The 22,994-nt window shown below is 37.8% G+C and overlaps 3 protein-coding genes across 3 annotated transcripts; all 3 read right to left on the bottom strand.

The window, feature by feature from the left end:
• Nucleotides 1-1,269: 1,269 nt before the first annotated feature.
• Nucleotides 1,270-2,266, bottom strand: nppb (natriuretic peptide B). The gene is made up of 3 exons (XM_058389049.1): nt 2,038-2,266; nt 1,632-1,881; nt 1,270-1,439 (listed from the first exon to the last, which is right to left on the bottom strand). Exons 1-3 carry the CDS (start codon nt 2,152-2,154, stop codon nt 1,423-1,425), a joined length of 384 nt encoding a protein of 127 aa, XP_058245032.1. The 5' UTR covers nt 2,155-2,266; the 3' UTR covers nt 1,270-1,422.
• Nucleotides 2,267-4,120: 1,854 nt separating this feature from the next.
• On the bottom strand, nt 4,121-5,259 carry nppal (natriuretic peptide A-like). The gene is made up of 3 exons (XM_058389048.1): nt 5,101-5,259; nt 4,577-4,906; nt 4,121-4,452 (listed from the first exon to the last, which is right to left on the bottom strand). The coding sequence occupies exons 1-2, from the start codon at nt 5,182-5,184 to the stop codon at nt 4,586-4,588; spliced, it is 405 nt and encodes a 134-aa protein (XP_058245031.1). The 5' UTR covers nt 5,185-5,259; the 3' UTR covers nt 4,121-4,452; nt 4,577-4,585.
• Nucleotides 5,260-14,633: 9,374 nt separating this feature from the next.
• LOC131352951 (uncharacterized) lies at nt 14,634-22,462 on the bottom strand. Its single transcript, XM_058389542.1, has 8 exons — nt 21,815-22,462; nt 20,578-21,673; nt 19,515-19,649; nt 19,260-19,434; nt 18,644-18,742; nt 17,649-17,740; nt 17,357-17,497; nt 14,634-15,974 (listed from the first exon to the last, which is right to left on the bottom strand). Exons 1-8 carry the CDS (start codon nt 21,976-21,978, stop codon nt 15,738-15,740), a joined length of 2,139 nt encoding a protein of 712 aa, XP_058245525.1. The 5' UTR covers nt 21,979-22,462; the 3' UTR covers nt 14,634-15,737.
• Between the last annotated feature and the right edge of the window lie 532 nt (nt 22,463-22,994).

Genomic DNA, 22,994 nt, shown 5'->3' with positions numbered 1-22,994 from the left:
TCAAGAACAAGAAGTGTGTCCAGACTCCTCACTATCGAAGTCTTAAATACATTCTTTAGTTTCAAATATTTTATTGCACATAATGAATAATATGCTGATAAATATGCTCAATGTACAGCGAGTTTAAGAATGCTGGCACGAATTTAAGAATAACAGTGAATAGATATTTATGAATCGTTTTCTTTGTAAAGGCCTGATAGATCTGATCTTACCAATGACTATAGCTGCAAATATTAAGACAAATGCTGTAATGTGTATTAATTAACATGAGAGTGAACATGAAATTGATCAATTCAAACTAAGGGAGTCCATGGTGAGGAGTAGTCTAGTGTAGCACTATCGCATGTTATGTTATCTGATAACAGTTGGTCATTATCCTTTTAAACTTCTAGGACTCACAAGTGACATATATTCCTCACTTTCATAACTACTTCCACTGTAGTTTCTGAGTAATTCATAAAAGTTTACATTATGGTGACAGGACAGGAGTTTAATCTTGTCTCGTTAACAAGAAAGTACACAAATAAAGCATGTTTTGTCTGCCAAAATTACTGTCGATTGGATTGGACATTAGTAATTGGATGCCAGGAAGATCCTGAAATTAAAATCTGTCCTCTTTGTACACAGGGGTCTGAATTACAAGCACAAATGACGTGTTCTATGCATAAATGTCTGTCTCTGTCCATTTCCACTTAATACTGCTAACTAAATGCTGTCATCTCAATTCTGAGTCATTCACTGAAATTGTTCCAGGCCTAAATTAGTATAAGCTGCATGGAGATGCATGGAGAACAACTAGACCCTAAAGATACTAGGTAAGGCTAAATGTTTTATTTATCCTCATGAGATTAGGTAAGTTGTCTTATTTGTCATCACCATATCCAATGTTTTAACTTGTTAAGAGACTTGAGGTTCCTGTAGCAGCGTTCGGCTGGGGATACAGTACGCTCTCCATGGTGCTGAACAGAATATTGCGACACATTCACACATATGAAAATTGAAAATATTGCAACACATTCACATATATGGTATTTTCTTTTTTCCTGTTTCACACACAGGTGGAGTATGAACCGAAAACCTTGTCATATAGAGCTACTCATCCACACTTTTAATCAAAATAGGCCTAGAACTTCACGGGCCCATAATCATGTTGGAAAATGAAATGAATAAAATATGAATGAATGAATGAATGAATGAATGTGTTAAATAATTATTAGGCATGCATTTTTTTTTTCTTCTTCAAAATCATTTATTGAATATTTCATTTATATATATACAACTGACTATTGAGCATAAGTAAAGAATGCATATAAATATAAATTTGTATCTAGACAGATCAATAAATATTCTGATAAATAAATGCACATTTTAAATCAATCTGGTGTCATCGCAAGCAAAGACATAGCAGTTCTGCTTAAGACGTCATTTTCTCTGCTGTCCTGGAAAAAAAAAAGAACAGAAAAATCTTATAAGTGACTGAAAAAGACTTTCTGGATTTAAGAAAAATATATGTTTATCCCCCAAAACCACCTGATCTCAGAGCAAGTGCAAGACTATTTTGTGGGAGACTATGTAGTACACAGAAAGCATTAACACAGATAGAAGCCTATGGAATGATGAAGTTAACTTACTCTGGCGTTTAACAGTGTTGCAGCCCAGAGTGGACATGGAGCCGATCCGGTCCAGGCGGCTGCCGAAACAACCTGAGAACTTCTTGGAGCTGCTGGAGTCTTGGCGAACCGTCTTCAGGTCCCGAGCAGAGAGGAAGTCCCTCGCAAGCAACTCAGGCAGAGGTACTTCCTCTTCCTTAACTCCTGTTTCTTCTATTTCTGGTTCCAGTGTTTGAGAAGGAACTGATTCTTCCAACTGGCTAAGCAGAAGCTGTGAGAGAATAATGATATCAATACAGTTTACACAGTTATTTTGTTCATACTGAAATAATTTGTTGTCCTGCTGAACTTTGGCATGTATAGAAATAATAATTATGAATGTGTACACACTGTTTAGTGCGTTTTTTTTTAATGTGGCTACACTTACCTTCAAGACATCCAGGTCTTCTCTGGTCAAGGCTGTACTTTGTAGTGGATGTGCACTTGTGAGCGCCAAACTTATGAGCAGTAAAAAGCCAACAGTTGGAATGTAAAATGGAGACATGTTCTCTGTTTCCTTAAGATTCCTCAAGAATTGCTGGCTTGAATGTGATTCCTCTGGCCTTTGGAAGCTGCGTCCGTTGTCTGTGTGTCATAGCTCCCAACTGTGAGATGGAGCTCTTTTATACTTTAAAGTCTGACTCAGAAAAGTTATGTGAGGAATTAGAGGCTGCATTCCAACACCTCATGTGATAAAGCTGTCTGTCGGAAATAACTCCTTTTAAAGCTTCATCATAGCAGATATGAGCCCTATGACATCACCTGCAATGTGTTGTGTTTAGATACTGAGCTTGTGTTTATTTTGTTGACATAACGGAGTACATATCGACATATAGGCTTATTTGTGTGTATATTAAATGCTATAGACTTTATATTCCTTTACTTTAGTGTTAATAGTCAGCTCCAGAATAACTGGCAACCTTCGTAACGATCTTAAAAACTGAACCTTTGAAAATTCTCATACATACGTTTTTTAATGAAATCACAGACATCATGATCACTTCCACCCCTTAAAATGTATTTAAACATATAGTCACTGATACTGTTTATGCCCTTTTTTTTAAGTGAGTGATTCCGAACTGCTAACATCATCCATAATTTCCTGTTGCTCTTGAATAGATATGAATAACACAAGGGCCAAATTCCCTCAGTCGCTCATTATCAACATGGGGAAGATTAGAAAATATGCTAATTAAATGAGACAGCAGTGTATTATCCTTAAAAGGCTATAGAAATGGCAAGAATCCATATCCACTGTTAAAGCAATAATTCTGTGGTTTAATACAAGCCTAACAAACAAATCTACAATTACATACCACCTTCAAACTGTTTACAGAGTCCCAGGAGACTCTTTCCTTTCATCTAATTACAAATATGATCACATGGGGTTCAGAATTAAACAAAACAGCTTCTATAGTCAGATGAGACAAAAACAGACAAAAACGTTTTGCCAACAAACACTCAAGATGGGATTTTTTATAAAATAAAGGATGTGCATCGAGAAAACATTGGTAATACACATATGGTGGAGGATTTGGGATAGAGGGCTGGAAACTTTTAAATGATGGTCAGGTTGCCTCTGCCAGAGGTTACAAACTGTAGTGAAGGCCCACGTGGTCCGATCCAACAGACGAGCTACTGTTGCTCAAATTGCTGAAGAAATGCTGGTTCAGATAGAAAGGTGTCAGAATACACAGTGCATAATGGGTCAGGGCTGTTTTGGCAGCAAAAAGGGGGACCAACACAATATTAGGCAGGTGGTCATAATGTTGTGCCTGATCAGTGAATATAAATGTTTTTTTTACAATGTGATCACATATTTTTCATATATGAAACTTATAATCACCCAAGTAATTTGTTTGATCTTTTTTCCTCTAAGTGTATCGTTAGTGATACAACTTTACTCGCCTTACTAATCTTTAGTCTTCATCAGTGTCCCAAATGTGTAATTATGTGTCACTCAAAGTTTAATGGAATATCTCTTGACCTTGCAACCCTTCTCCCTAACTTTCTCCTACCCCAACTCTAGTCTTCATCTTGTATGTTGTCCTATTAGTGAATAATTACTTCAGCAGCAGGTAAATTATGACATTTCTGAACTGTCCTAATAAGTTGCTGATCTCTCTTATATCTTGAAATAAAATCACCAAAATGATCATGTTTTGATAAATATTTTAATTAGAAGACCAGGACTGTAATTATAGGAGCAGCATATTTAGTATTCTAATGCCTTCCTATATGAAATATTGGTATTAAGAAGGCTACAACATGTTTCCATGGTCCATTGGCTTTTTTTCCCTTCTGTTTTTTAGCTGTTATAATTGTCCGCTTGATGCAGTACAGATGTTGATGTCTTTTCTTTATCTCCCCCCACCACCACCACAAGACAAAACCCTCTGGACATTTTTCTTTTTTCCTGTGTCCTTTGCATCTGCATCCCATATTTAAGCGTTAAACAAGACTGACACAAATATTATGCAAAATATTTATTCAATATTCCACACCATTGAGTCTATGACATGAATTTGGACAAGAAATAAATACATACACACAAGAAGCAGTAAAAGCTTTAGATGATAGGCTTTAAAAAAACAGACTATATACAATTCTACACAGTTACCACAGAATAAATAACACTCAGCAAATGATGCGCTGTGCACAGCTGTAAACATGGCAATACTTTAAAATAAAGTTACGTCCAAAAAAAAATAAATCATAATAATAGTAATAATAATAAGACATGTGCCCTGCCCAAGGAGTTCAAGTAAGGAGTTTCAGTGCCCTGTTCCAGTACAAACAGCTCCTGTGGTGAGGAGAAGGGAGGGAGGGTTAAGAAGAAAAATAAAAAGCGCACATTAGTGATGTTTGAAATATATGTATTTATTATATATGTCGACAACTGGAAAAAAAAAATACACTGGATGTACCTGACACTTCTAGCATCCGAGACCACTGAAAGAGCCGATGCGCTCTAGCCTAACACCAAAACAGCTCCTTAGGCCACCTTTCTTGAAGCGACTGCGTTTGGACACGGACAGGATGTCTCCAATGAGGCGATCCAGCGCGTTCTCTTTAGCCGCCAGTGCGCCGCTGATCTCCCCGACTGTCCAGGCGCTTCCACTCAGACCGCGGCGCTCCGCTGTCCCGCCTCCATGCTCCGACTCCGACTCTGACTCCGACGCCGACTCCGACACCTCCGGTCCGAGGAAAGGCGCGTTCGCAGTTTGGTCCTCCTCCAGGAGCTCCTTAAGGCTCTCCTAAGCAAAATGCGTATACACTTTTTGAATAAATGTGCACAAAATAAAGCATGCACAAAGCAAAATAAAACCATAATCTTTAAATACTCAACGAGACATGCAAGTATGGTGAGCTTAAAATAAATGCGTAAAAAGCAGAGTGCAATAGTGCGCTGCGCATCACGAGCGGTTTATATAGAACAACGTCAGCTCACCTGTAACTCGGAGAGCGGTTTGGCCCCGATGGAATTCAACAGCAGGAGCGAGGAGAGGCAGAACACGCAAAAGTTGGCGGTCATGATGCGTTTGCTGTGGCTAGGTGGCCGGTTTCTGAGCGCTCCTCCGCACGACAGCTTCAGCAGCGCAGTCTCCAGGTGCGCGCTTTATATCCGCACTGATTTCGTCACGGGCTGCCAAAGAAACCAAACGAGCTGTAAAGTATAATGGAAGGGGAGGTGAAACAGGGCACATTCATTTTCATCCTAAACTCACCTCCACTGATTGGGCGCGAAGTGCCAAATTATCCTAGCTAATGTCAGGGATGCCACATAAGATTCTTTTACATCAGGCACCACACACTGAATTGTAACCAGCATGCACTTCCAATATATTTTTTCCCGTCTTTAATGGTATCAGAATAGCCCAGTAAATTGGGAAAACTAATTTGGAAGCAGCAGTTACACATTAGACAGGCAATCCACCCCTATAGTTGGAAAGAAACAATACTTTCTAGATACAGCTTTGCGAGCAAAGTGTCCCTGAGCCTGCAGGAGGTCAAACCAGTTGATTTTTCCACATGAAGAAATCCACAAATTTATATTAATCTACCTATTGGATTTGGGATGTTGTACTTATTAAGACTATCTAGATCAGTTGATCCAGATCTAAAACAATAAGGCTACCTTATCACGCATGCTGATAATCAATTATTTTTTAATTCTAATAAATATCAGGAGTCTTAGCTAGACTTAAAGATTTCTGGAGAAGATGTGGACCAATGCCAGTAGAACAGCTCAGATGAATGTATTTCTATAAGAAGAAATCTATTAGTTTTTGAGTAATAAAAATTTATTATTATGTACTTTTCACCTCACATCCATGTCTTTCAGCCCATGTGGGTACAGAGGACATTTGCTGTAAAATAATAGAAAACTGGATTGATGTATTATTATTTTAGATTCGATTCATCTTTATTGCCATTGTGCACAGTATATGTACAAAGCCAATGAAATGCAGTGAAACCCATCACTGTTTTAAAAGTGTATGTATAGTAAGGGATGTATAAGTACAAACACTGGTACTGGGTATTGTGTACAGAGTAGTGTACAGTGATGTGTTAATGAAATGACACCTTAAATTGGCAGTCATGTGGACTTAATTCATGATTAGCAATGGCAATGAAAACCAAGAAGAGTGCAAAATGTGCTCTGAGAAAAACCATCAAGTACATACTACAGCATCTTCCTACCAAAAAAGTAACCTGACAAACACTAGCGGTGTTTGAAGAGTATATTTATTGCACTATGACCACAGAGGCACCTGTGAGGAAGACGGCAGACAGCACTCCTCTGGGCATGTGACAATGCCCTGTGATGCAGAAAGCACTTCACCCACCCTGACTGGTAACTGTTAGTCGTGTGATACGGGAGAGCTGGGTGGTGGATGGTTAATGGGAGTAAAATGGGGACAAACCTGAAGAGTGCAAGGTGTTATGAATTGCATGAAACACAGCTTGTGAGTCAAGATGCATCTGACTCTGTTAAAGATACTGTTTAAAAGCCATAACGTCTTGAATAAAAAACTCAGCATGAGCCACATAAAGCAGCTACCAACATAAACAGAACTAAATTAAATGTTCCATGATGCTTCTGTTTGCTCAATACTAAATAGATTGCTCATCAGTGCTGGTTACGAAGAACACTGATAAAAATGTACCTGGATTCTGTCTAACATTTAAAAAGGCCAACTCATTATGTACGTCTTGAGGGGCTCCATGGGAGCCATTAAAACCAACACAACCGTAAACAATCAGAGAGCTTCAGCCATCAACAAGAGAATGCCCACATAACCTGTGGTTCCTTCTGTTATTCAAGCTGTCTGGGTGATGGTGTGGACGAGGTGTGTGAGGGTGTGTGATGGAGTGTGAGGCATGTTTTCTCTCAGGGATTTCCTGAATCTATTTCAAGCATGCACATTTCACCTGCTCACCTCTTGTCCTCCCCTGGTACAGATCACTGAGCTCCACACATTGTCATGATTGAGTCATAGAGCTAATTAAGATTTTAATGGCAGGCCAGAGTAGCCCATGCCATTTCACATATCCTCTTGCCAAAGGACATTTCGTTTGGAAATGTCACATGATGAATCACTGGAGAGGCTTTATACACGAGAAAGGCATTATGGTCCAGACCATGGAGAAAATAAAACGAGCACTAGGAAAGAATATTCTACCATTTCTAGAACATCGACTTTATATAATCTTTGGTACAAGGAGAAATGTGCCAGATGGACTCCAAGCCATTTCACCAACAGTTGTTCTGTAGGTGCCAACAGACACTAAAAAACTAATCAGTCCCTGTCTGTCTCCACATTGTGCCTCAGTTCAGAGCTAGCAGGAGACCATCGCTCATGCTGACTTTCTCTGGCTGTGTCTCTCACGCTGGATGGCAATGGGCCTCAGGGTATGAATGCTGAGGCTGAGACTCTCACACTTTCCACAAAAAAAGCCAAGAGAAAATAAAACTAAAAAAAAAAGAAAGAAAGAAAAGAGCTGCTCTCATATAGGCTAGCCATGAGCAGCCAGGAAACGGGAATATGATCCAATCTAGCCTCTGACTGACCGAGATCCTTATAACAAAACATCATATACCAAGATTTCTGTGTTACTCGAAGATTATCAATATTACAATCCATTCTCACAGCTAGAATAACTACATTCCATAACTGTATTCAATATAGAGTCATCAATAACTCTGTTTTATTAGTTCCATCCATATTTTCCTGAACCTCATCTCAAGCGAGGGTTGGATTTTTGTTGAGTGAAAAGCAATCATACCAGTGAAAAACTAAAAAAAACATGCTTTTCTTTTATGACTGTGACTGATTTCAGAAACTATATAAGAAAAAGGCTGCTGAATTGAGCTGTAAAATAGGGCATGTGTGTGTGTGTGTGTATTTATTGGTGGTGGTGAAGAATGATTTTAAAACAAGCTTAAATTTGTCAGAGTAGGTAAAACACATAGTTTCAGGTCCGGAAACTCTCCACAGATGTATACTGTGTGCTGAATACTCATGCAGATCTCACTAAAAGTAACAACATTACAGGACGTGTTATACAAATGCCTGTTGTTGAACAGCAAGGTTCAAGCCCAAGCACTGTCTGAGCAAGGCCCTTAACCCTCTCTGCTCCAAGAGTGCTGTATCAAAGCTGACCCTGTGCTCTGACCCCAACCTTCAAAGTTGGCATATGTGAAGAAAAAAATTCAGTGTGCAGTAAAGGGTATGCGATAATAATAAAGGCTTCTTCATCTAAGCTAAATCAACCAGATTCATGGACAGCTACTTCCCACAGGCCATTAGATTTCTCATCAGATCAGCCTGAAGGGCACCTCACCTCATTTCACTTTGCATTCAGTCATTTTTTACAAAAGACTAATTGTGTTAAATGAATGTTTAATACTGTCTGAAAAGTTTGTTCAATGAAATATTCATTGTCACTGTGTTGCTCTACTATGAGAGCGACATTTCATTCCTAACGTTACATCTAAATGTGATGAGAGGTATGCATCTATGGTATGGTTTGACTGCAAAAAGTATGTAGACACATCACACTCACGTGGTTCTTGCCCCAAATTTGGAAGCACACGATTGTATAGGATTTCTTTGTTTGCTGTTGCATTACAACATCCCTTCACTGGAACTAAGAGGACCCAATGTGTTCCAGCATGACAGTACAACTGTGCATAAAGCAAGCTCCCTGAAGATGTGAATTGCTAAGATTGAAGTGGACAAACTCGAGTGTCCTGCACAGAGACCTCAACTTAACCCCACTGAACACCTTCGGGATGAATTGGAACGCTCCTTCTCCTTCTACATCAGTGCCTGATATCACTTGTTGTTCTTAGAATTATTCCTATATTATGAATGATTTTAGCCCTGTGATGGACTGGTGACCTGTCCAGGCTGTCTGTCTTTCGCCCAATGTGTGCTGGGATAGGCTCCAGCAGATCCCCATTACACTAATTAGGAATAAGCGGGTGTAGACGATGGATGGATGGATGGAATTTAGTTGACTAACATTTTTCTTAAAAAATAAAAATAAAAATATGCACTTCCTTTTGGTTTGTTCCAGGGAGAACTGACAAACTACAAAAAAATGCACGGGAAGTCTTAATCTAAAAAATGAGAACTCTGACCCTCTGCATTACTCACACATATTTATGTCTCTCAGAGGAATCTCACAGCTGATAAAGGCTCGGATGTTCTGTTGCATGTGTTTTTTCAGACTTGAATATGTCATCGGGATCTTCTCACACCGTTAGATGACACTGGCAGCTTTATCGCCGAAGACCCAACAAGAATGCTCGACAGCCGACGTCCAAAGCACTTATTCTCGCATTTACATTTCCAATTCAGAAATCATTAAAGACTGCAGCTAAAAATATCCAAGAAGGTCCCTTCTGAATGCCAGCTAGAAAGGTCTGGTTGATGTTTAATCATCTGCCAAAAGCTTATTTTTGGTTTCGCTGAAGTGTGGCAGTTATGACATGTGTGTAATGACCAATTTAATGGCAATCACAACCTGTTTATGATCTTCAAGCTCTGTAACTCAAAACCAGGATCAATTTTAATTAATCTGATTATAGCATAGTCAGGCTATTCATGCTCTCATAAAGAAGCAAATGCATAAACCATGCAGTTTATTTCCTTACTTCTTGGTATTTACCAGGAAAAAGTCTGGCAAGAAAAGCAATTCATTTGGTAATTAGTGCAGAAAAATTAGATCGCTACCAGGTAATTGTAAAAGGCTTCGGAGAATTGGTGACATTTAAGTTTTAAAACAAATCACGCCAGTCACATGATTTAGTCCCCAGTAGTGAAAATGAAACTATAATCTGGTATTAACAAAATCTAAAATCTATTTTTCTGTATCATTTCATCATTACACATTCTTTACGAGTAACATGTTCTTGAAAAAAAAAAAATGCTAATCAAATTTCTGAAGACTGGACCTGAGCTATTCATGGTAATAGGAAGCTCATTATCATTACCGTGAATTTATATGTTAAAAATTGTCAGAGTCACATGAAAGCTGAAGGCAGGTAGGTCACGTAGCTTTATAAACTGTTTCTGTCTCTTGTAAGAAGAAGAATGCTCAAGTACGTCCCACTGGTACAGACCCTCAATTACATCATAACTCATGGGTCAGAAGCTATCCGTCTGCCTGCGTTACAGCCTGCTAAAAAGGCCTCCATTTGACACGAGTGCTATAACCTCTATGCCTCTTCCAGAGATAACACTATTTTAGCGGAACTAAGACCTAATTAGATATATTTAGCCCCTGTAATGGCTATATTTAACCACTGAAATGCGAGCATTTTGTCAACGGAAACAGCACAGATGCGATATTCTTTTACCATCGTTCATTTGGAAAACATATAAACAAAAACAGAATCAGTTTATATATACGTCCAGTAAACTTAGAAAGACCTAATCGAAGGCACAGTGCTAAGCTGTGATATCTTATTTTCAAACTCTACAGCAAAACTAGTTTAATGTATTCAACTGAGAGTCAATGTCTGTTCCATTCCCACAAACAAGACAGTGTTAATGTTGGAAATACTCCACAAGATCAGGGACAGATAACACCTCCATGGAGTTTTAATGACTCTGAAATGGTTCTGTTCTATTTTCAGGGCTTTTCAGTAGCTTTTAACGAATATATCGATAAATGAGTAAGAGAGAAATGACACATTCTGAATAAAATGTCTTATTTGGTATGAAATCACTTGCTCGTACATGTCGTTTTGTTCGTCATAAACCTGGAGTTGAAACTGAAATCTAGCTCCTGAAAGACGTATGGAGCAAAGCCTTCGAAGAATCTTTGTATTGCAAATAGAAAATAATTTTCTTCTTTCTGAAATTATTTATCCAGGTGAACTCCTCTGATGTCCGAAGCTACAGGCTGCATATGAATTAACCTTTTCAACAAGTTATTCGTTCATTTGTATAGCTGTTTATTTATTCATCTGTTTCTTTGTTTTGTATGCTTAGTTGTGTATATATTTTATATGCTACCTTTATTTTCCTCTATTATGATGTTTAATAAAAAATAATCAGGCATATAGATGATCTTGGAATCACACTGGAATATAAAAGGAGGGCTTTGTGACATTCTTTGCCAGTTGTATGAATCATACATCCCGTTTGTTCCTCCAGTTGTATACCCCAATGCAACATAACTCCATTAGTGGTTCTTTAAGAGTCATTAAACTGTCTTTAGTGCTCCCCATGATCTCAGTGACAGATATGAATGGCTGACTGTGGGGCTCGAGCCTCCCTACCGTGGTTCATGTTGGAGCAGCAAATGTGTTCACTACCACACAAGTTCCCTCACCCTTCCGACATTGTGCTTTTGTAATTCGACTGTGACAAGAATGCAGCATAATCTGCATCTCCATGCATCTACAGGTGGTAAAAAGGCTTAAAACATTTTCATTTAGGTGTTACCCAGCTCCATGGCAGTCCCTCACAATTAGTCGTGTTCATACAGATTTTACAAGTGTACAAAACAGGGCGTTGTGGTGAGCTCATAATTAATGGATGTGTATTGTTCTTTTGATGCATAAACTATGACTGCCCTTCTTTGAAACCTAGCCAAATGTCCAGCAGCGCCATTCAAACACAAAGCTCAGCTGAACAGAATAAACATGAATAAGAGTCAGATAGAGAGAGAGAGAGAGAGTCATCTGCATATTTGGCTCTTGTGTTTGTCACCTTACGGCAAGGCCACTGGTGCTGTCCGGCCCACACCACTGCCATTTTTGGGGTGGAATGTGGTGGACACCTTCATGCAGCATGGTCACACATAAAAGACACGGATAAAGTGCCACAGCATGGGTTACAGGATAAAACCATTTCTAGCTTCAAGGCTATACTTGGATATTTTCATGCCTCTCCTTTATATCAGTTTAGTCTGTTTCAAGGTCCATGAATGTTAAAGACATTGGTGATATACAAGGTCAAATCGTTTCAACGTAAGAGTCTGTAAATGGATCTGTAACCGTGAAAACCGTGCAGCTTTCTGGGTAGCAACTGATGGACGGGAAGCATGCCTTCGTCTCTTGATAGCGGTGTCACCATCTTTCACCACACTGACTAATTTACTGAAGGTTGCCAGATTGTTTTTAATCAAACCTAGACTTTTTAGCTTTATGATTTCGGGCTCTCTAATGACTGTATCAGTGTGGAGAGGGAAGAAGGTGGTGCCTATCCCCGTGACAGCTGTATTATCTTTCGGAATGTGCAGCCAGTCATTTCCAATAATGATCCCGGCAGTTTCCACACCTCCAGACAAGTGAGTGTGACTGACATGCAGAGAGAGAGAGAGAGAGAGAGAGAGAGAGAGATTCATCATGTGACTTCCAGGCCCCTCATTTAATAAGATGAGGTGCAGAAGATAATTCTTGACCTGTATAATATTTATTAATGTTACTTATAATATCAGAAAATAAAACCCCGAGATGCATAAACATGCTCCCATTAATTACTAGATAAATTTAATAATTGCTGTATTAAGCTTATATTAATTATAAATTTATATATAATATAAATAATATATATAACATAAAAAAAAATAACATATTTTAAAATAAAAATAAAAATAAAAATATAAAATAAAAATAAAAAAATAACATTTTTTTGTTATATTGTTTTTAATAGTATATTTATAATTAATTTTTGAAAACTATTATATTAATTATATTATATTATATTATATTATATTATATTATATTATATTATATTATATTATATTAATTATATTATATTATATTATATTATATTATATTATATTATATTATATTATATTATATTATATTATATTATATTATATTATATTATCAGCCTGACCTACTTCCAAATACTCTCTCTGAGAAACAGTTTGATTCCTAATTACTATTTCTACTGTGACATAATGGAGTATATGTACTGTTTATACATAAATGAATACTATGAAATGAACTGAGTTTTTGCATGACCAATCGTTGATCCTGGTATTGCAGTGATACACTGGTATTGCTTTTGATACTGAAGCTCAGAGTGTCTTTCTGCACGCGCCAGCACCCACACGTGTATATGATCCTACATCGTCCTCTAGTGTACAAAGAGAGAACTTGCTGGAAACTGGGACCAAATTATCTGAAGGTAGTTCTATTACACATCTATAAATAAATATGAAAATATAATATTTTGCTAATAATTCATGTGGGAGGGAAAGAATGCAAATCATGCATAATTAGTTGTACAAATGCTAATTTATATTAGTATAATTAAGTATAAATTTACTCATTTCAATTCCAAAAAAGAATATATTGATGTCAATATGTTAAATCTAGTTCAAATAAACTGTTCTATATTTCCAGTTATTTTGAATAGATATAAAAAATATTTTCCATATATTCTAAATGTATAGGGTTCCCTCTTATTAGTCTTTAATCCATAGCACATTTCATTTTCATTTTATTTCATCGTCTGTACCACTTATCTGATCTATCCTCGGGTCACGGGGAGCCTGTGCCTATCTCAGGTGTTATCGGGCATCAAGGCAGGATACACCCTGGATGGAGTGCCAACCCATCTCAGGGTACACACACACACACACACACTCATTCACTCACGCAATCACACACTACGGGCAATTTAGAGACTCCAATCAGCCTAGTAGCATGTCTTTGGACTGTGGGAAGAAACCGGAGCACCCGGATGAAACCCACCAAGCACTGGGAGAACATGCACTCCTGTAAATTCCTCCTAAAAATTTTTTTAAGATGGTCTTCAGTGAGCCTTTAGCTTGTAAAAACATATAGTTTACAGAAGCTCTGTAATAAAGCACAGCCCTGGAACATATTTAAATGGAAAGCACTACAAAGTTTGTTTTCTTTCTTCTTCTTTTTTTTTATCATCTAAAACTGTTGATATTGCTGTAAAGTCAGCACAAGTTGTGCTAATGAGGAAACTATGTAATGACTGAAAACACTGTAATGACTAAACTAATACAATCTTCTCAGCAAGACTCCAGTTATAGTCATGAAGGACTGACGATGTGTTGGAAGCTCTGCATACAAAAGCAATCTGCTCTGGTTAACAGCACAACTTTCTCTTCCCTTTATGAGTAAACATTCCCCGTGTAGGTGCTCATGGCACGGGCCAGATGGCTGTAAATGTGCCTGCTGTGAAGTGGAGTGTGCTTCAGCTAGGCAATTATCCCTAGCCTTCATCTGACTAAAATACAATGGCTCCTTTTGGGCACAGGCCGCGTCTTTTCATAGCACCTAAATAAGGGGGTATGTCTTCCAAATTACCCTCAGTGTAAGAGCTGGGATTTCTCCATGGGATTACACCCCATTTCGCCTAATGAAGATCATTTGGTGCTCTTTGATGATATGTGCGGAGAACCTGTGGTATAAGACCATAATGACAGAGGCAACAAAACTGCTATCACCACAGTGAAAACACAGGACTGTGAGAGGACTGGAGCCGTGTGTTTAATTTGTTAAACACTAAGGTATTTATGGTTATTTGACATGTACAGCATAATGAATTACTGTAAACAATCTCTCACCTTCATGTAGCATAAAGAGACAAACAAAATAATTGAGTAAAAAGAGGAAAGAGGAAAAGTACACACAGACCAATAAGAGAAAAGAAGCATACATTCGTAGTCCTAATTACAACGAAGTATAGTCACTATAACATAAACCAAAATTCCTAAAGCTATTTACATCCAAAGAAATTGTGGTTCCCAGAACCTCAGCCTACCAAAGAACCTCAAACCTCTTCCCAAAGACCACACCCCTCATAAATAGCAAAAGTCCTGCTCCTATAGAATTCTACTTTGTTTGTATATTCATTTTGGAGTTTTGCCCAGTCGCATTAATGTGTTTGTTGACCACCTGATACTTTGCCCTTCTGTCAGTTTTGGATTTGCCTGCTTTGTTTATTTATCACTGCACTTCCATCCAAACTCCTGTCTTTTTTTGATATGAATTGGATTGGTACACTCCCAGCCAACATGTCCATATGGACAGGTTTTTGGCATCGGTCTGGCCACTCAAATGGGGCCCATAAAATTCAATTTGAGGACTAGATGGGCTAATATCCATGTTCCCTGGTCCCTCATGGACTCCTTACCCTCTCGTAGCTCATGTATATTTTTCTGAGCAGCTCCAGTATTACCACAGATCCATCTGGAGTGCTACCAAGGCTACATTTAACCCATGTGGCTCCCACAAAGGCACACTGGTTGCAAATCGTTTTTGCCCTGGACACCATTTTTCCTTCTATCATTTAACCAGGTTATATGATTATCATGTCTGACATGAGATTACACTTTAAAGTCAAATATTGTTTCTGTGCGTGTCTGACAGTAAAATGTCACTTTTCTAAAATGATATTACTGATGAGCTACAGGATGTACATGTCTGCAAATCTGAAGGATTTACTGTAATAACGGCTGTCAAGTTTGCATTTGAATTTTATAAATGGCTGAGCACATAAATAACTAAGATTCTCTAAACCTGTGTCTAAAAAATACAAATAAAAACAAACGCACAAAATCAAATCTCAGTTCTGTCTAGCAGTGTGGCACGAGGCCTGGTAGTGAGGTTTCCTTGGGTGTTTGTGGGTTGGTGGACTTCTCCTCATCCTTAAGAGTCCCCATCACAGAGCCGAGGGTCCCAAAGCCGCCCACAGTGTTCTCCACCTGAGCCGACACACACATGGTGACCTCTGCTGTCTCTGGTATGTAAAGAGCCTCAGGCTGAGAAACCGGTGTGGTTCTTTCACTCATGCTCTGCACTGTGACAGAGGACTGGAAAGTCCAAATACAGAAGAAAAAAATACATATATATAAGTTAAAATTAGTTAAAAAGAGTCAAAAAACTGATTTCATTTAAATATTGACTGATATTTAATATCTGATTAATACTTTATAGTACTGAGACAACGAAACAAAGAATAATTGTGATTCATGTGATCACTCCCAACACATAGGTTTAATTATCGCGTCCTTCTGTGACTGCTTTTTCCTGTCAGGGCAGTAATGGATACAAAGCCTATCCCTGAATCACAGGGCACGATGGGATGGGTCGACTGTTTAATTCAGGGTACCACACACACACACATACACACATCTAAGGCCCCAAGAATCACTAATCCACCAACTGGCGTATTCTTAAAAGGTAGTAGGAAACCAGAGAAGCTGGAAAGCCATGCAGAGAACACAGGGAAATGAAACACTATACAGACAGTAACCTGAACTCAGGATCAAACTGGGGACCAATGATATAGCTACAGTATTCACTACAACACTGTACCCTTCACCTGATGTTTCCTAAATTATTACCATTTCTTATTACTATTATTACCAAATGTGCTACATACACCTATCAGGCATAACATTATGACCACTGACAGGTGAAGTGAATAACACTGATGATCTCCTCATCATGGCCCCTGTTAGTGGGTGGGATATATTAGGCACCAAGTGAACATTTTGTCTTCAAAGTTGATGTGTTAGAAGCAGGAAAAATGGGCAAGCGTAAGGATTTGAGCGAGTTTGACGAAGGGCCAAATTGTGATGGCTAGACCACTGGATCAGAGCATCTCCAAAACTGCAGCTCTTGTGGGGTGTTCCCAGTCTGCAGTGGTCAGTATCTATCAAAAGTATCCTTCAAGTGGAGGCCCCACCTCAGAATTTACAGGACTTCAAGTATCTGTTGCTAACATCTTGGTGCCAGATACCACAGCACACCTTCAGGGATTTAGTAGAGTCCATGCCTCAGGTCAGGGCTGTTTTGGCAGCAAAAGGGGGAACAACACAATATTAGGCAGGTGGTCATAATGTTATGCCAGATCGGTGGATTTCAGTACTCAATTTACTACATAAGAACTTTTTTCCAACAAGTATGAGTAAAGAATGAGTATTTGGAAAATATAATTTGAAAAAACTGTAAGAGATTATTATAACTGATAAATAAATTTGAACACTGATTAGTTTGTCTTCTATGCTATGTTCACCAAGTATTATCTAATTTCACTAAAGGGACACCTGCTTTAGTTGAATCTAGAGAAAAGTTATTAAACCGGTGAAAAACTCACCTGTGCTAGGACCTGGATTTGTGTAATATTGTATATGACATGTAGCATCGCATACACTTTCATACAGTAATTTTTTAATATACCTATACTCACATTAGCCACTGAGACATTACTCCCTATAGCGGTCTTTTTCTTTCTGGGGAGGTTCGGGTTCCAGTGGCACACCAGGCTGTCATTCTGGACGCTGTAGTTTTTGTTGCCAATCAACCAGTAGGTGTTCATTTTTCCTTTCCCCTGAAAATAATCAGAGAATCTTAGCTCATGGCATTCACACAATAGTGACACAACACGGATGTGATCGTTTCAGCATTAACAAATGTTTCCCCGAGCAACTATGTGCTGTTGTGCTGCAGAAACAACATCCAGTACTCCAGGACATTCTCACCTTTACTTCAATCTCTCCCCGTAACTGGAGCTCATATGCGTTGTCTTTCATCAGAGCCAGGTAAGTGGCAGAGCTGGCGTGAATCTTCTGAGCTGGAGCAACAAGAGACAAAAGGACAATTTACTTCACAGTTTTATTTTTAATCTTTGGTACAAGACAAATTCATTTTCTTTTACAGTTGACTGAAGCAGCCACTAAAAATCAGTTGTTGTGATCATGCATAAAGCATAATTTTATTTTATTTTCATAGCATGCTGTTCAGGATTTATTGTAATTTAACATGAAGATTAACCAAACAACCTTTAAATTATATCCTAATTCTCAGGTGGTCATCGTTTTTACATTATGTGTGAAAAATAATGTCACACATAAGAAACACCTAGAATATTCAATGCTTTTATAAATCAAATGAATATTTAAAGAGAGATAAATATTTAATCTGACATTAATAGTGTCAACATTTACAGTATATCATGTTCATTTTGCCATATCTGTATATTGACCTGTCTATGGCAGCCCTCTTTCTAATCACTTCTGATGATTATTTATTTAAGTTATTTGTACTTGTATAATATCATGCTGTTGTTTTTTTTAAAGTAAGGATTTTACTATTTACAATTTATAAATAATCTATAGATATACTCTATTGAATAAACAAAATCTAGATAATTTATCATTAAATCATTATTTATCATTAAATAAAATTTGCTAAAAGGGCACATGGGTAAGCAGTGAATGAACAGATGCTCTGATAACTTAAACCAAAAAACGAAGAACGTCATGATCATGGCTGAAATGGCGGTCTGTCTCTATGGTGATGTAGTAACTGAAAATATTCATGAACATCACCGCAGTGAGAAAAACAAGCCTTTCAACCTAGCTGCCTTCATTTCCACTCAAATTATAGATCCTGATCGTATATAATTTGTCCAATAATATGAGCGGATAAGTGGACGGAAATATTGATGTCAAGGTGTTATGATAAGGACACATACGCAGGCTGGTGGATTCCATTCGGGAGGCTGTGTTTACTGTGTCTCCAAACAGGCAGTATCTGGGCATCTTGTAGCCTACAATTCCAGCTACACATGGTCCTGCAGCACAAGGTAGATTTTCCTGTAAATAAAATCTCAAAGCCTTTTTGGGTGAAGAAACTCCTAAAGCATATAATATAATTCACTTCCAATATTATCGTCAGAATTCTCTTTATTTCATTATATAATCCTTGTAATCTCTTGTGGACAACATGAAAATATTAGAAAAGTACAAATATTTTTCCATAACATCTTGTGGCCTTGGCTTAATTTCATTTTAATTTATTAGAACTATAATTAATATTTAGAATTAATATTTACATATATTACAATGATTATATTCAACCCCTCTTCTAATCTACACATAAAACTGTGCACACACCAGGATATTAATTTTTTTTTAGGGATATTACATTTTGACTATATGCTAGTCAATATTTCTATTACTATATTAATAGAAATAACATTATTAAATGCACTATAATGTTACGTCTTACTATAACATTATTAATAGCCAGAACACAAGGGTTATATAATAACAAAACCCTTGGAGAAAACAGCACACAAAAGCGCACACCTGTGTGTATCCCTGCTCGAAGCTGAAGGCGTTTATTGGGCATGTGGGGAATGGAAACCTGCCTCACAGCAGCCACCAGGTCTAGAGACATCTTAGCAATCTCATCAGCATGTTTATCCCCATTTCTCTCAGGAAGCCCACTCACTACCATGTAGGCATCACCAATAGTCTCCACCTGTTACAGAGAAATACAGTGGAAACATCATGTAAGCATATAAAGTGAGCTTAACAGTATACGTCTTTGTTGCAGGTTACCTTGTAGACATCGTAAGAGTCGATGCGTGTATCGAAGCACATGTACAGGTTGTTGAGCATCTCAACCACTTGGAGAGGTGTGCACGAGGCTGATATGGCAGTGAAGCCCACAATGTCTGAGAAGAAAATGGTAACCTGAAATGAAACTGTGTATTAGTGCTGATCATTACTTGTTTAAAATGAGTTTAATTTAAATGTATATCTACAGCCTGTTAAATAACAAAATATATATTTTCTAAAGTAGTTACAGGACAGAAAGACATGCAAAAATTGGCTATAATTAACTGTTTTGTCTGTTTTTCTTTGTTTTGTCTGTTTTCTTAGTTGTTTGGTCTAATATTTCTGTTGTTTTGTCTAATATTTCTGTTGTTTTGTCTATTTTCTTTGTTGTTTTGTCTAATATTTCTGTTGTTTTGTCTATTTTCTTTGTTGTTTTGTCTAATATTTCTGTTGTTTTGTCTATTTTCTTTGTTGTTTTGTCTAATTCTTTGTTGTTTTGTCTAATATTTCTGTTGTTTTGTCTAATATTTCTGTTGTTTTGTCTAATATTTCTGTTGTTTTGTCTAATTCTTTGTTGTTTTGTCTAATATTTCTGTTTTTTTGTCTGTTTTATTCTGTTGTTTTGTTTGTTTTTCTGTTGCAGCCATACAACAATATACAAATCAAAACTAAAGCCTGTGCCCTAAGTATTCGTTTTCAGTATCTCCAACATTTACCGAATATTTAAGTGAAGAACCTACATGCTATTACAGAGAAAATGATCTGCCAAATTTATCCTCCATGAGGGACACACAATTTGCTTCTCTCCACCATAAGCTGTTTTATCTCCTAATGAATATGTAATACCGTAATTATAGGCAATTACTACAACAATAAGAACAAACAAAATGGGTGCATGTGCTCCTTCTGTGTGCACCAATCTTCCCAACATGTCTAATGAATATGGACTGAGCTTTCTAACATCAGTTTGATTTGTTAAAAGTACACGACTAGTGTTAAACGCTTCTCTTAGCGTTTTCTGGTTTAAAGCTGTTGAATTCCTGGTAATTTAACTGTCGCTTACACTCTCATAGCTCTCAGCCTCCACGTGTCTGTTTTTGCGAAGCTGCTTAGCCACAGACTTGGGCAGCATCTGATGAAGGAGATCCTCAGCAAGCTGCCTCTGTTTTTTCAAATCTTCTGTCTTCTCCTTCAAAGTATGTGCGTAGTCCTGGATCCAGCCAGTCATCTGCTTAAAGGAGAGCAGCACAATGGGGTAGATGAGGCATGCAATGGTGAGCAGGCAGATCTTCAGGCTTATGCTAGATGAGACATTCCTGGATTTCAGCTTCAGGACTGCCGTGGTTCTTGAAAGAAAGCATTTCTGGATGTTTCTTAAGGCAAAAATGAACATTTGGGCCACTTCCAAAGAGGAACCAGAGTTATACAAGGAAAAGTCTTTTAGATTGAGCTCCTGGTCCACATTCTCCATCCAGCAGCTCTGGAAATTCTCAGATATGTCTTGGAGGATCATCAGAGTGGTTAAAGTTTGTAACCATTTATTCTGGATGTCTGGTCCTCCTTCATTCAAGATCCACTGATAGTTCAGCTCTTGGAATGTTACTAGAAATCTCAGCGTGATCATGTCTATCCAATCCGCACTGTGCTTCAGAAGCCCAATGTCCACATCTCTTATGCCTGATAAGTCGAATATTTTTTCAATCGCAGGAGTGAAAATCCATGTCCCATTGCTGCATGTGGGATCATCTCCCCACATCATACTAACGAACTCAAAAAATTCAGACTGCAGTCGCTCACAGAACTCAGCAAGCTCTGTGCCACAAGGCTGCCCTAAGCCGTCCTTTTCCACACCTGTACAAGTGTCACTGATGGTTGACAGTTCAGGAGTTGGGAACGTCTCCTGATCGCTATGTTTGCTCTCTCTCAATGAGCATGAATTTCTCATCATCTGGAGCTCAGCAATGATTCGGAGTGTGGCTTGAATCCTGCAGGAGGTCAGTTCAGTGAGGCAGTTCTCAGTCATCTGCCATTGATCCAAGGAGGAACTGAAGTCCATGGCCACGGAGCAAAACAGAGCCAGGAAAGAGATGACGCAGGCAACCAGGATCCTGCGAACCGTGCGACTGCAACTGCTGCAACTGCAACTAGGAAGAAAGATACTGTGGAGCAATATAACGTACAGAATGAACTTCATATACAACTAAGCAATGAGTTGCAAAAATATATATCTTAGGGAGGTTTGGAATACATTCAACAGGTAATGTGTAATAACCTATTACAAAGACAGATTAAAATGATACCTCCAAGTATTACAGGGTTCCTCCGTCTCCTCTGGGTGTGATAAGAGCTTTTCTCTGGCTTCGTGTTTTCTGCTGTGAATTTTGGTTAAAGTGCCTTTCAAAGAGGTCGATGATAAGGTGCTGGATGCCAAACAGTCCTTCTTCATGGACTCCAGTGATGACATGAGACAACTCTCCTGCGTTACACGGACCGGGTGTGTTAAAAAGTTTGGGTTATTTCTTTATCTTTGAAAACGCGACTTCGGACCATATTTACAGCATGTTTGGGAATATGTCGTCTTTTCTTGAATATAACACGGATTCGAGCATCTTCCTCTCCTTTCCTGGACATTAGCGGTACTCAATCGGTGACGTATAACATAATTGCTCGAGGCTGCATTGTGATTGGTGGATTTATGCGCTCCGTGTTAATCCTTCGATTCCGGTTTAAACCGGTTTTAAAGTCAAATTCGTTAGTCTGATAGGTCTCATATATTCATTCATTTTAGCTTTCGGTCAATTCTATTTATTTATTTATTCGATTTGATTTTTTTTTTCCAGGTTCCAAATGATATGTTTACATGGTGTATTAAGTATTTACTAAGTAGTTTGTATTATTGGAATGTTTTTCTTACAAATTTTGTTGAATAATATTATTATAACCTAATTTTTCGATCATTTACGTCATTTGTAGTCATTAATAAACTACATTATCTGTTTACTATTCCCCGAAACTGTAAAAAAAAATAATAAAACATATATTAATCAATACGTTTATTAAAGTTTGTGGTACATTCCTTGTAAAGATTTTCCATCGGCATAAAAAATAAACGTCCCCACCAATTTCAGTTTTTATCGATAACCTTAATTAACTTTATTCCTTCAAATCAAAGTTTCCAACAAAACATTCATTATTAGCCATTAAAAAAAAAATTGTAAATGAAGCATATAAAATAATGAACATAATACAAAAAGTTTCCCAACCCACTCCACACCTCAATACAAATAACAAGCAGTTCTCTCCCCTGGCTCCATAATTTTGCAGAAAGAACCTCTTTAATATGCACAAGCCATACAGCTGATTTGAGAAGGTTGTATTTGTATACAAAAAAAAAAAATCCACATTAATTAAATATTATTATTATTATTTTTGTTTCATTCTCCTTCATTTTTGCATCTGCATTCACAAATCAATCTTACA

Source organism: Hemibagrus wyckioides, linkage group LG05 (genome assembly GCF_019097595.1).
Source record: "Hemibagrus wyckioides isolate EC202008001 linkage group LG05, SWU_Hwy_1.0, whole genome shotgun sequence".
NCBI lineage: Eukaryota > Metazoa > Chordata > Actinopteri > Siluriformes > Bagridae > Hemibagrus > Hemibagrus wyckioides.
Note: the sequence above shows the minus strand (reverse complement) of the source record. Positions and strands in the feature narration are given on the sequence as shown.

Coding starts and splice junctions, on each gene's coding strand:
- nppal (XM_058389048.1), bottom strand. CDS start 5,184: ATGACCGCCAACTTTTGCGTGTTCTGCCTCTCCTCGCTCCTGCTGTTG. Junction 4,907..5,100: donor AACCGCTCTCCGAGTTACAG/GTGAGCTGACGT, acceptor CATTTTGCTTAG/GAGAGCCTTAAGGAGCTCCT.
- LOC131352951 (XM_058389542.1), bottom strand. CDS start 21,978: ATGTCATCACTGGAGTCCATGAAGAAGGACTGTTTGGCATCCAGCACC. Junction 21,674..21,814: donor GAACCCTGTAATACTTGGAG/GTATCATTTTAA, acceptor ATTGCTCCACAG/TATCTTTCTTCCTAGTTGCA. Junction 18,743..19,259: donor TCGAGCAGGGATACACACAG/GTGTGCGCTTTT, acceptor CTTGTGCTGCAG/GACCATGTGTAGCTGGAATT.
- nppb (XM_058389049.1), bottom strand. CDS start 2,154: ATGTCTCCATTTTACATTCCAACTGTTGGCTTTTTACTGCTCATAAGT. Junction 1,882..2,037: donor AAGACCTGGATGTCTTGAAG/GTAAGTGTAGCC, acceptor ATTCTCTCACAG/CTTCTGCTTAGCCAGTTGGA.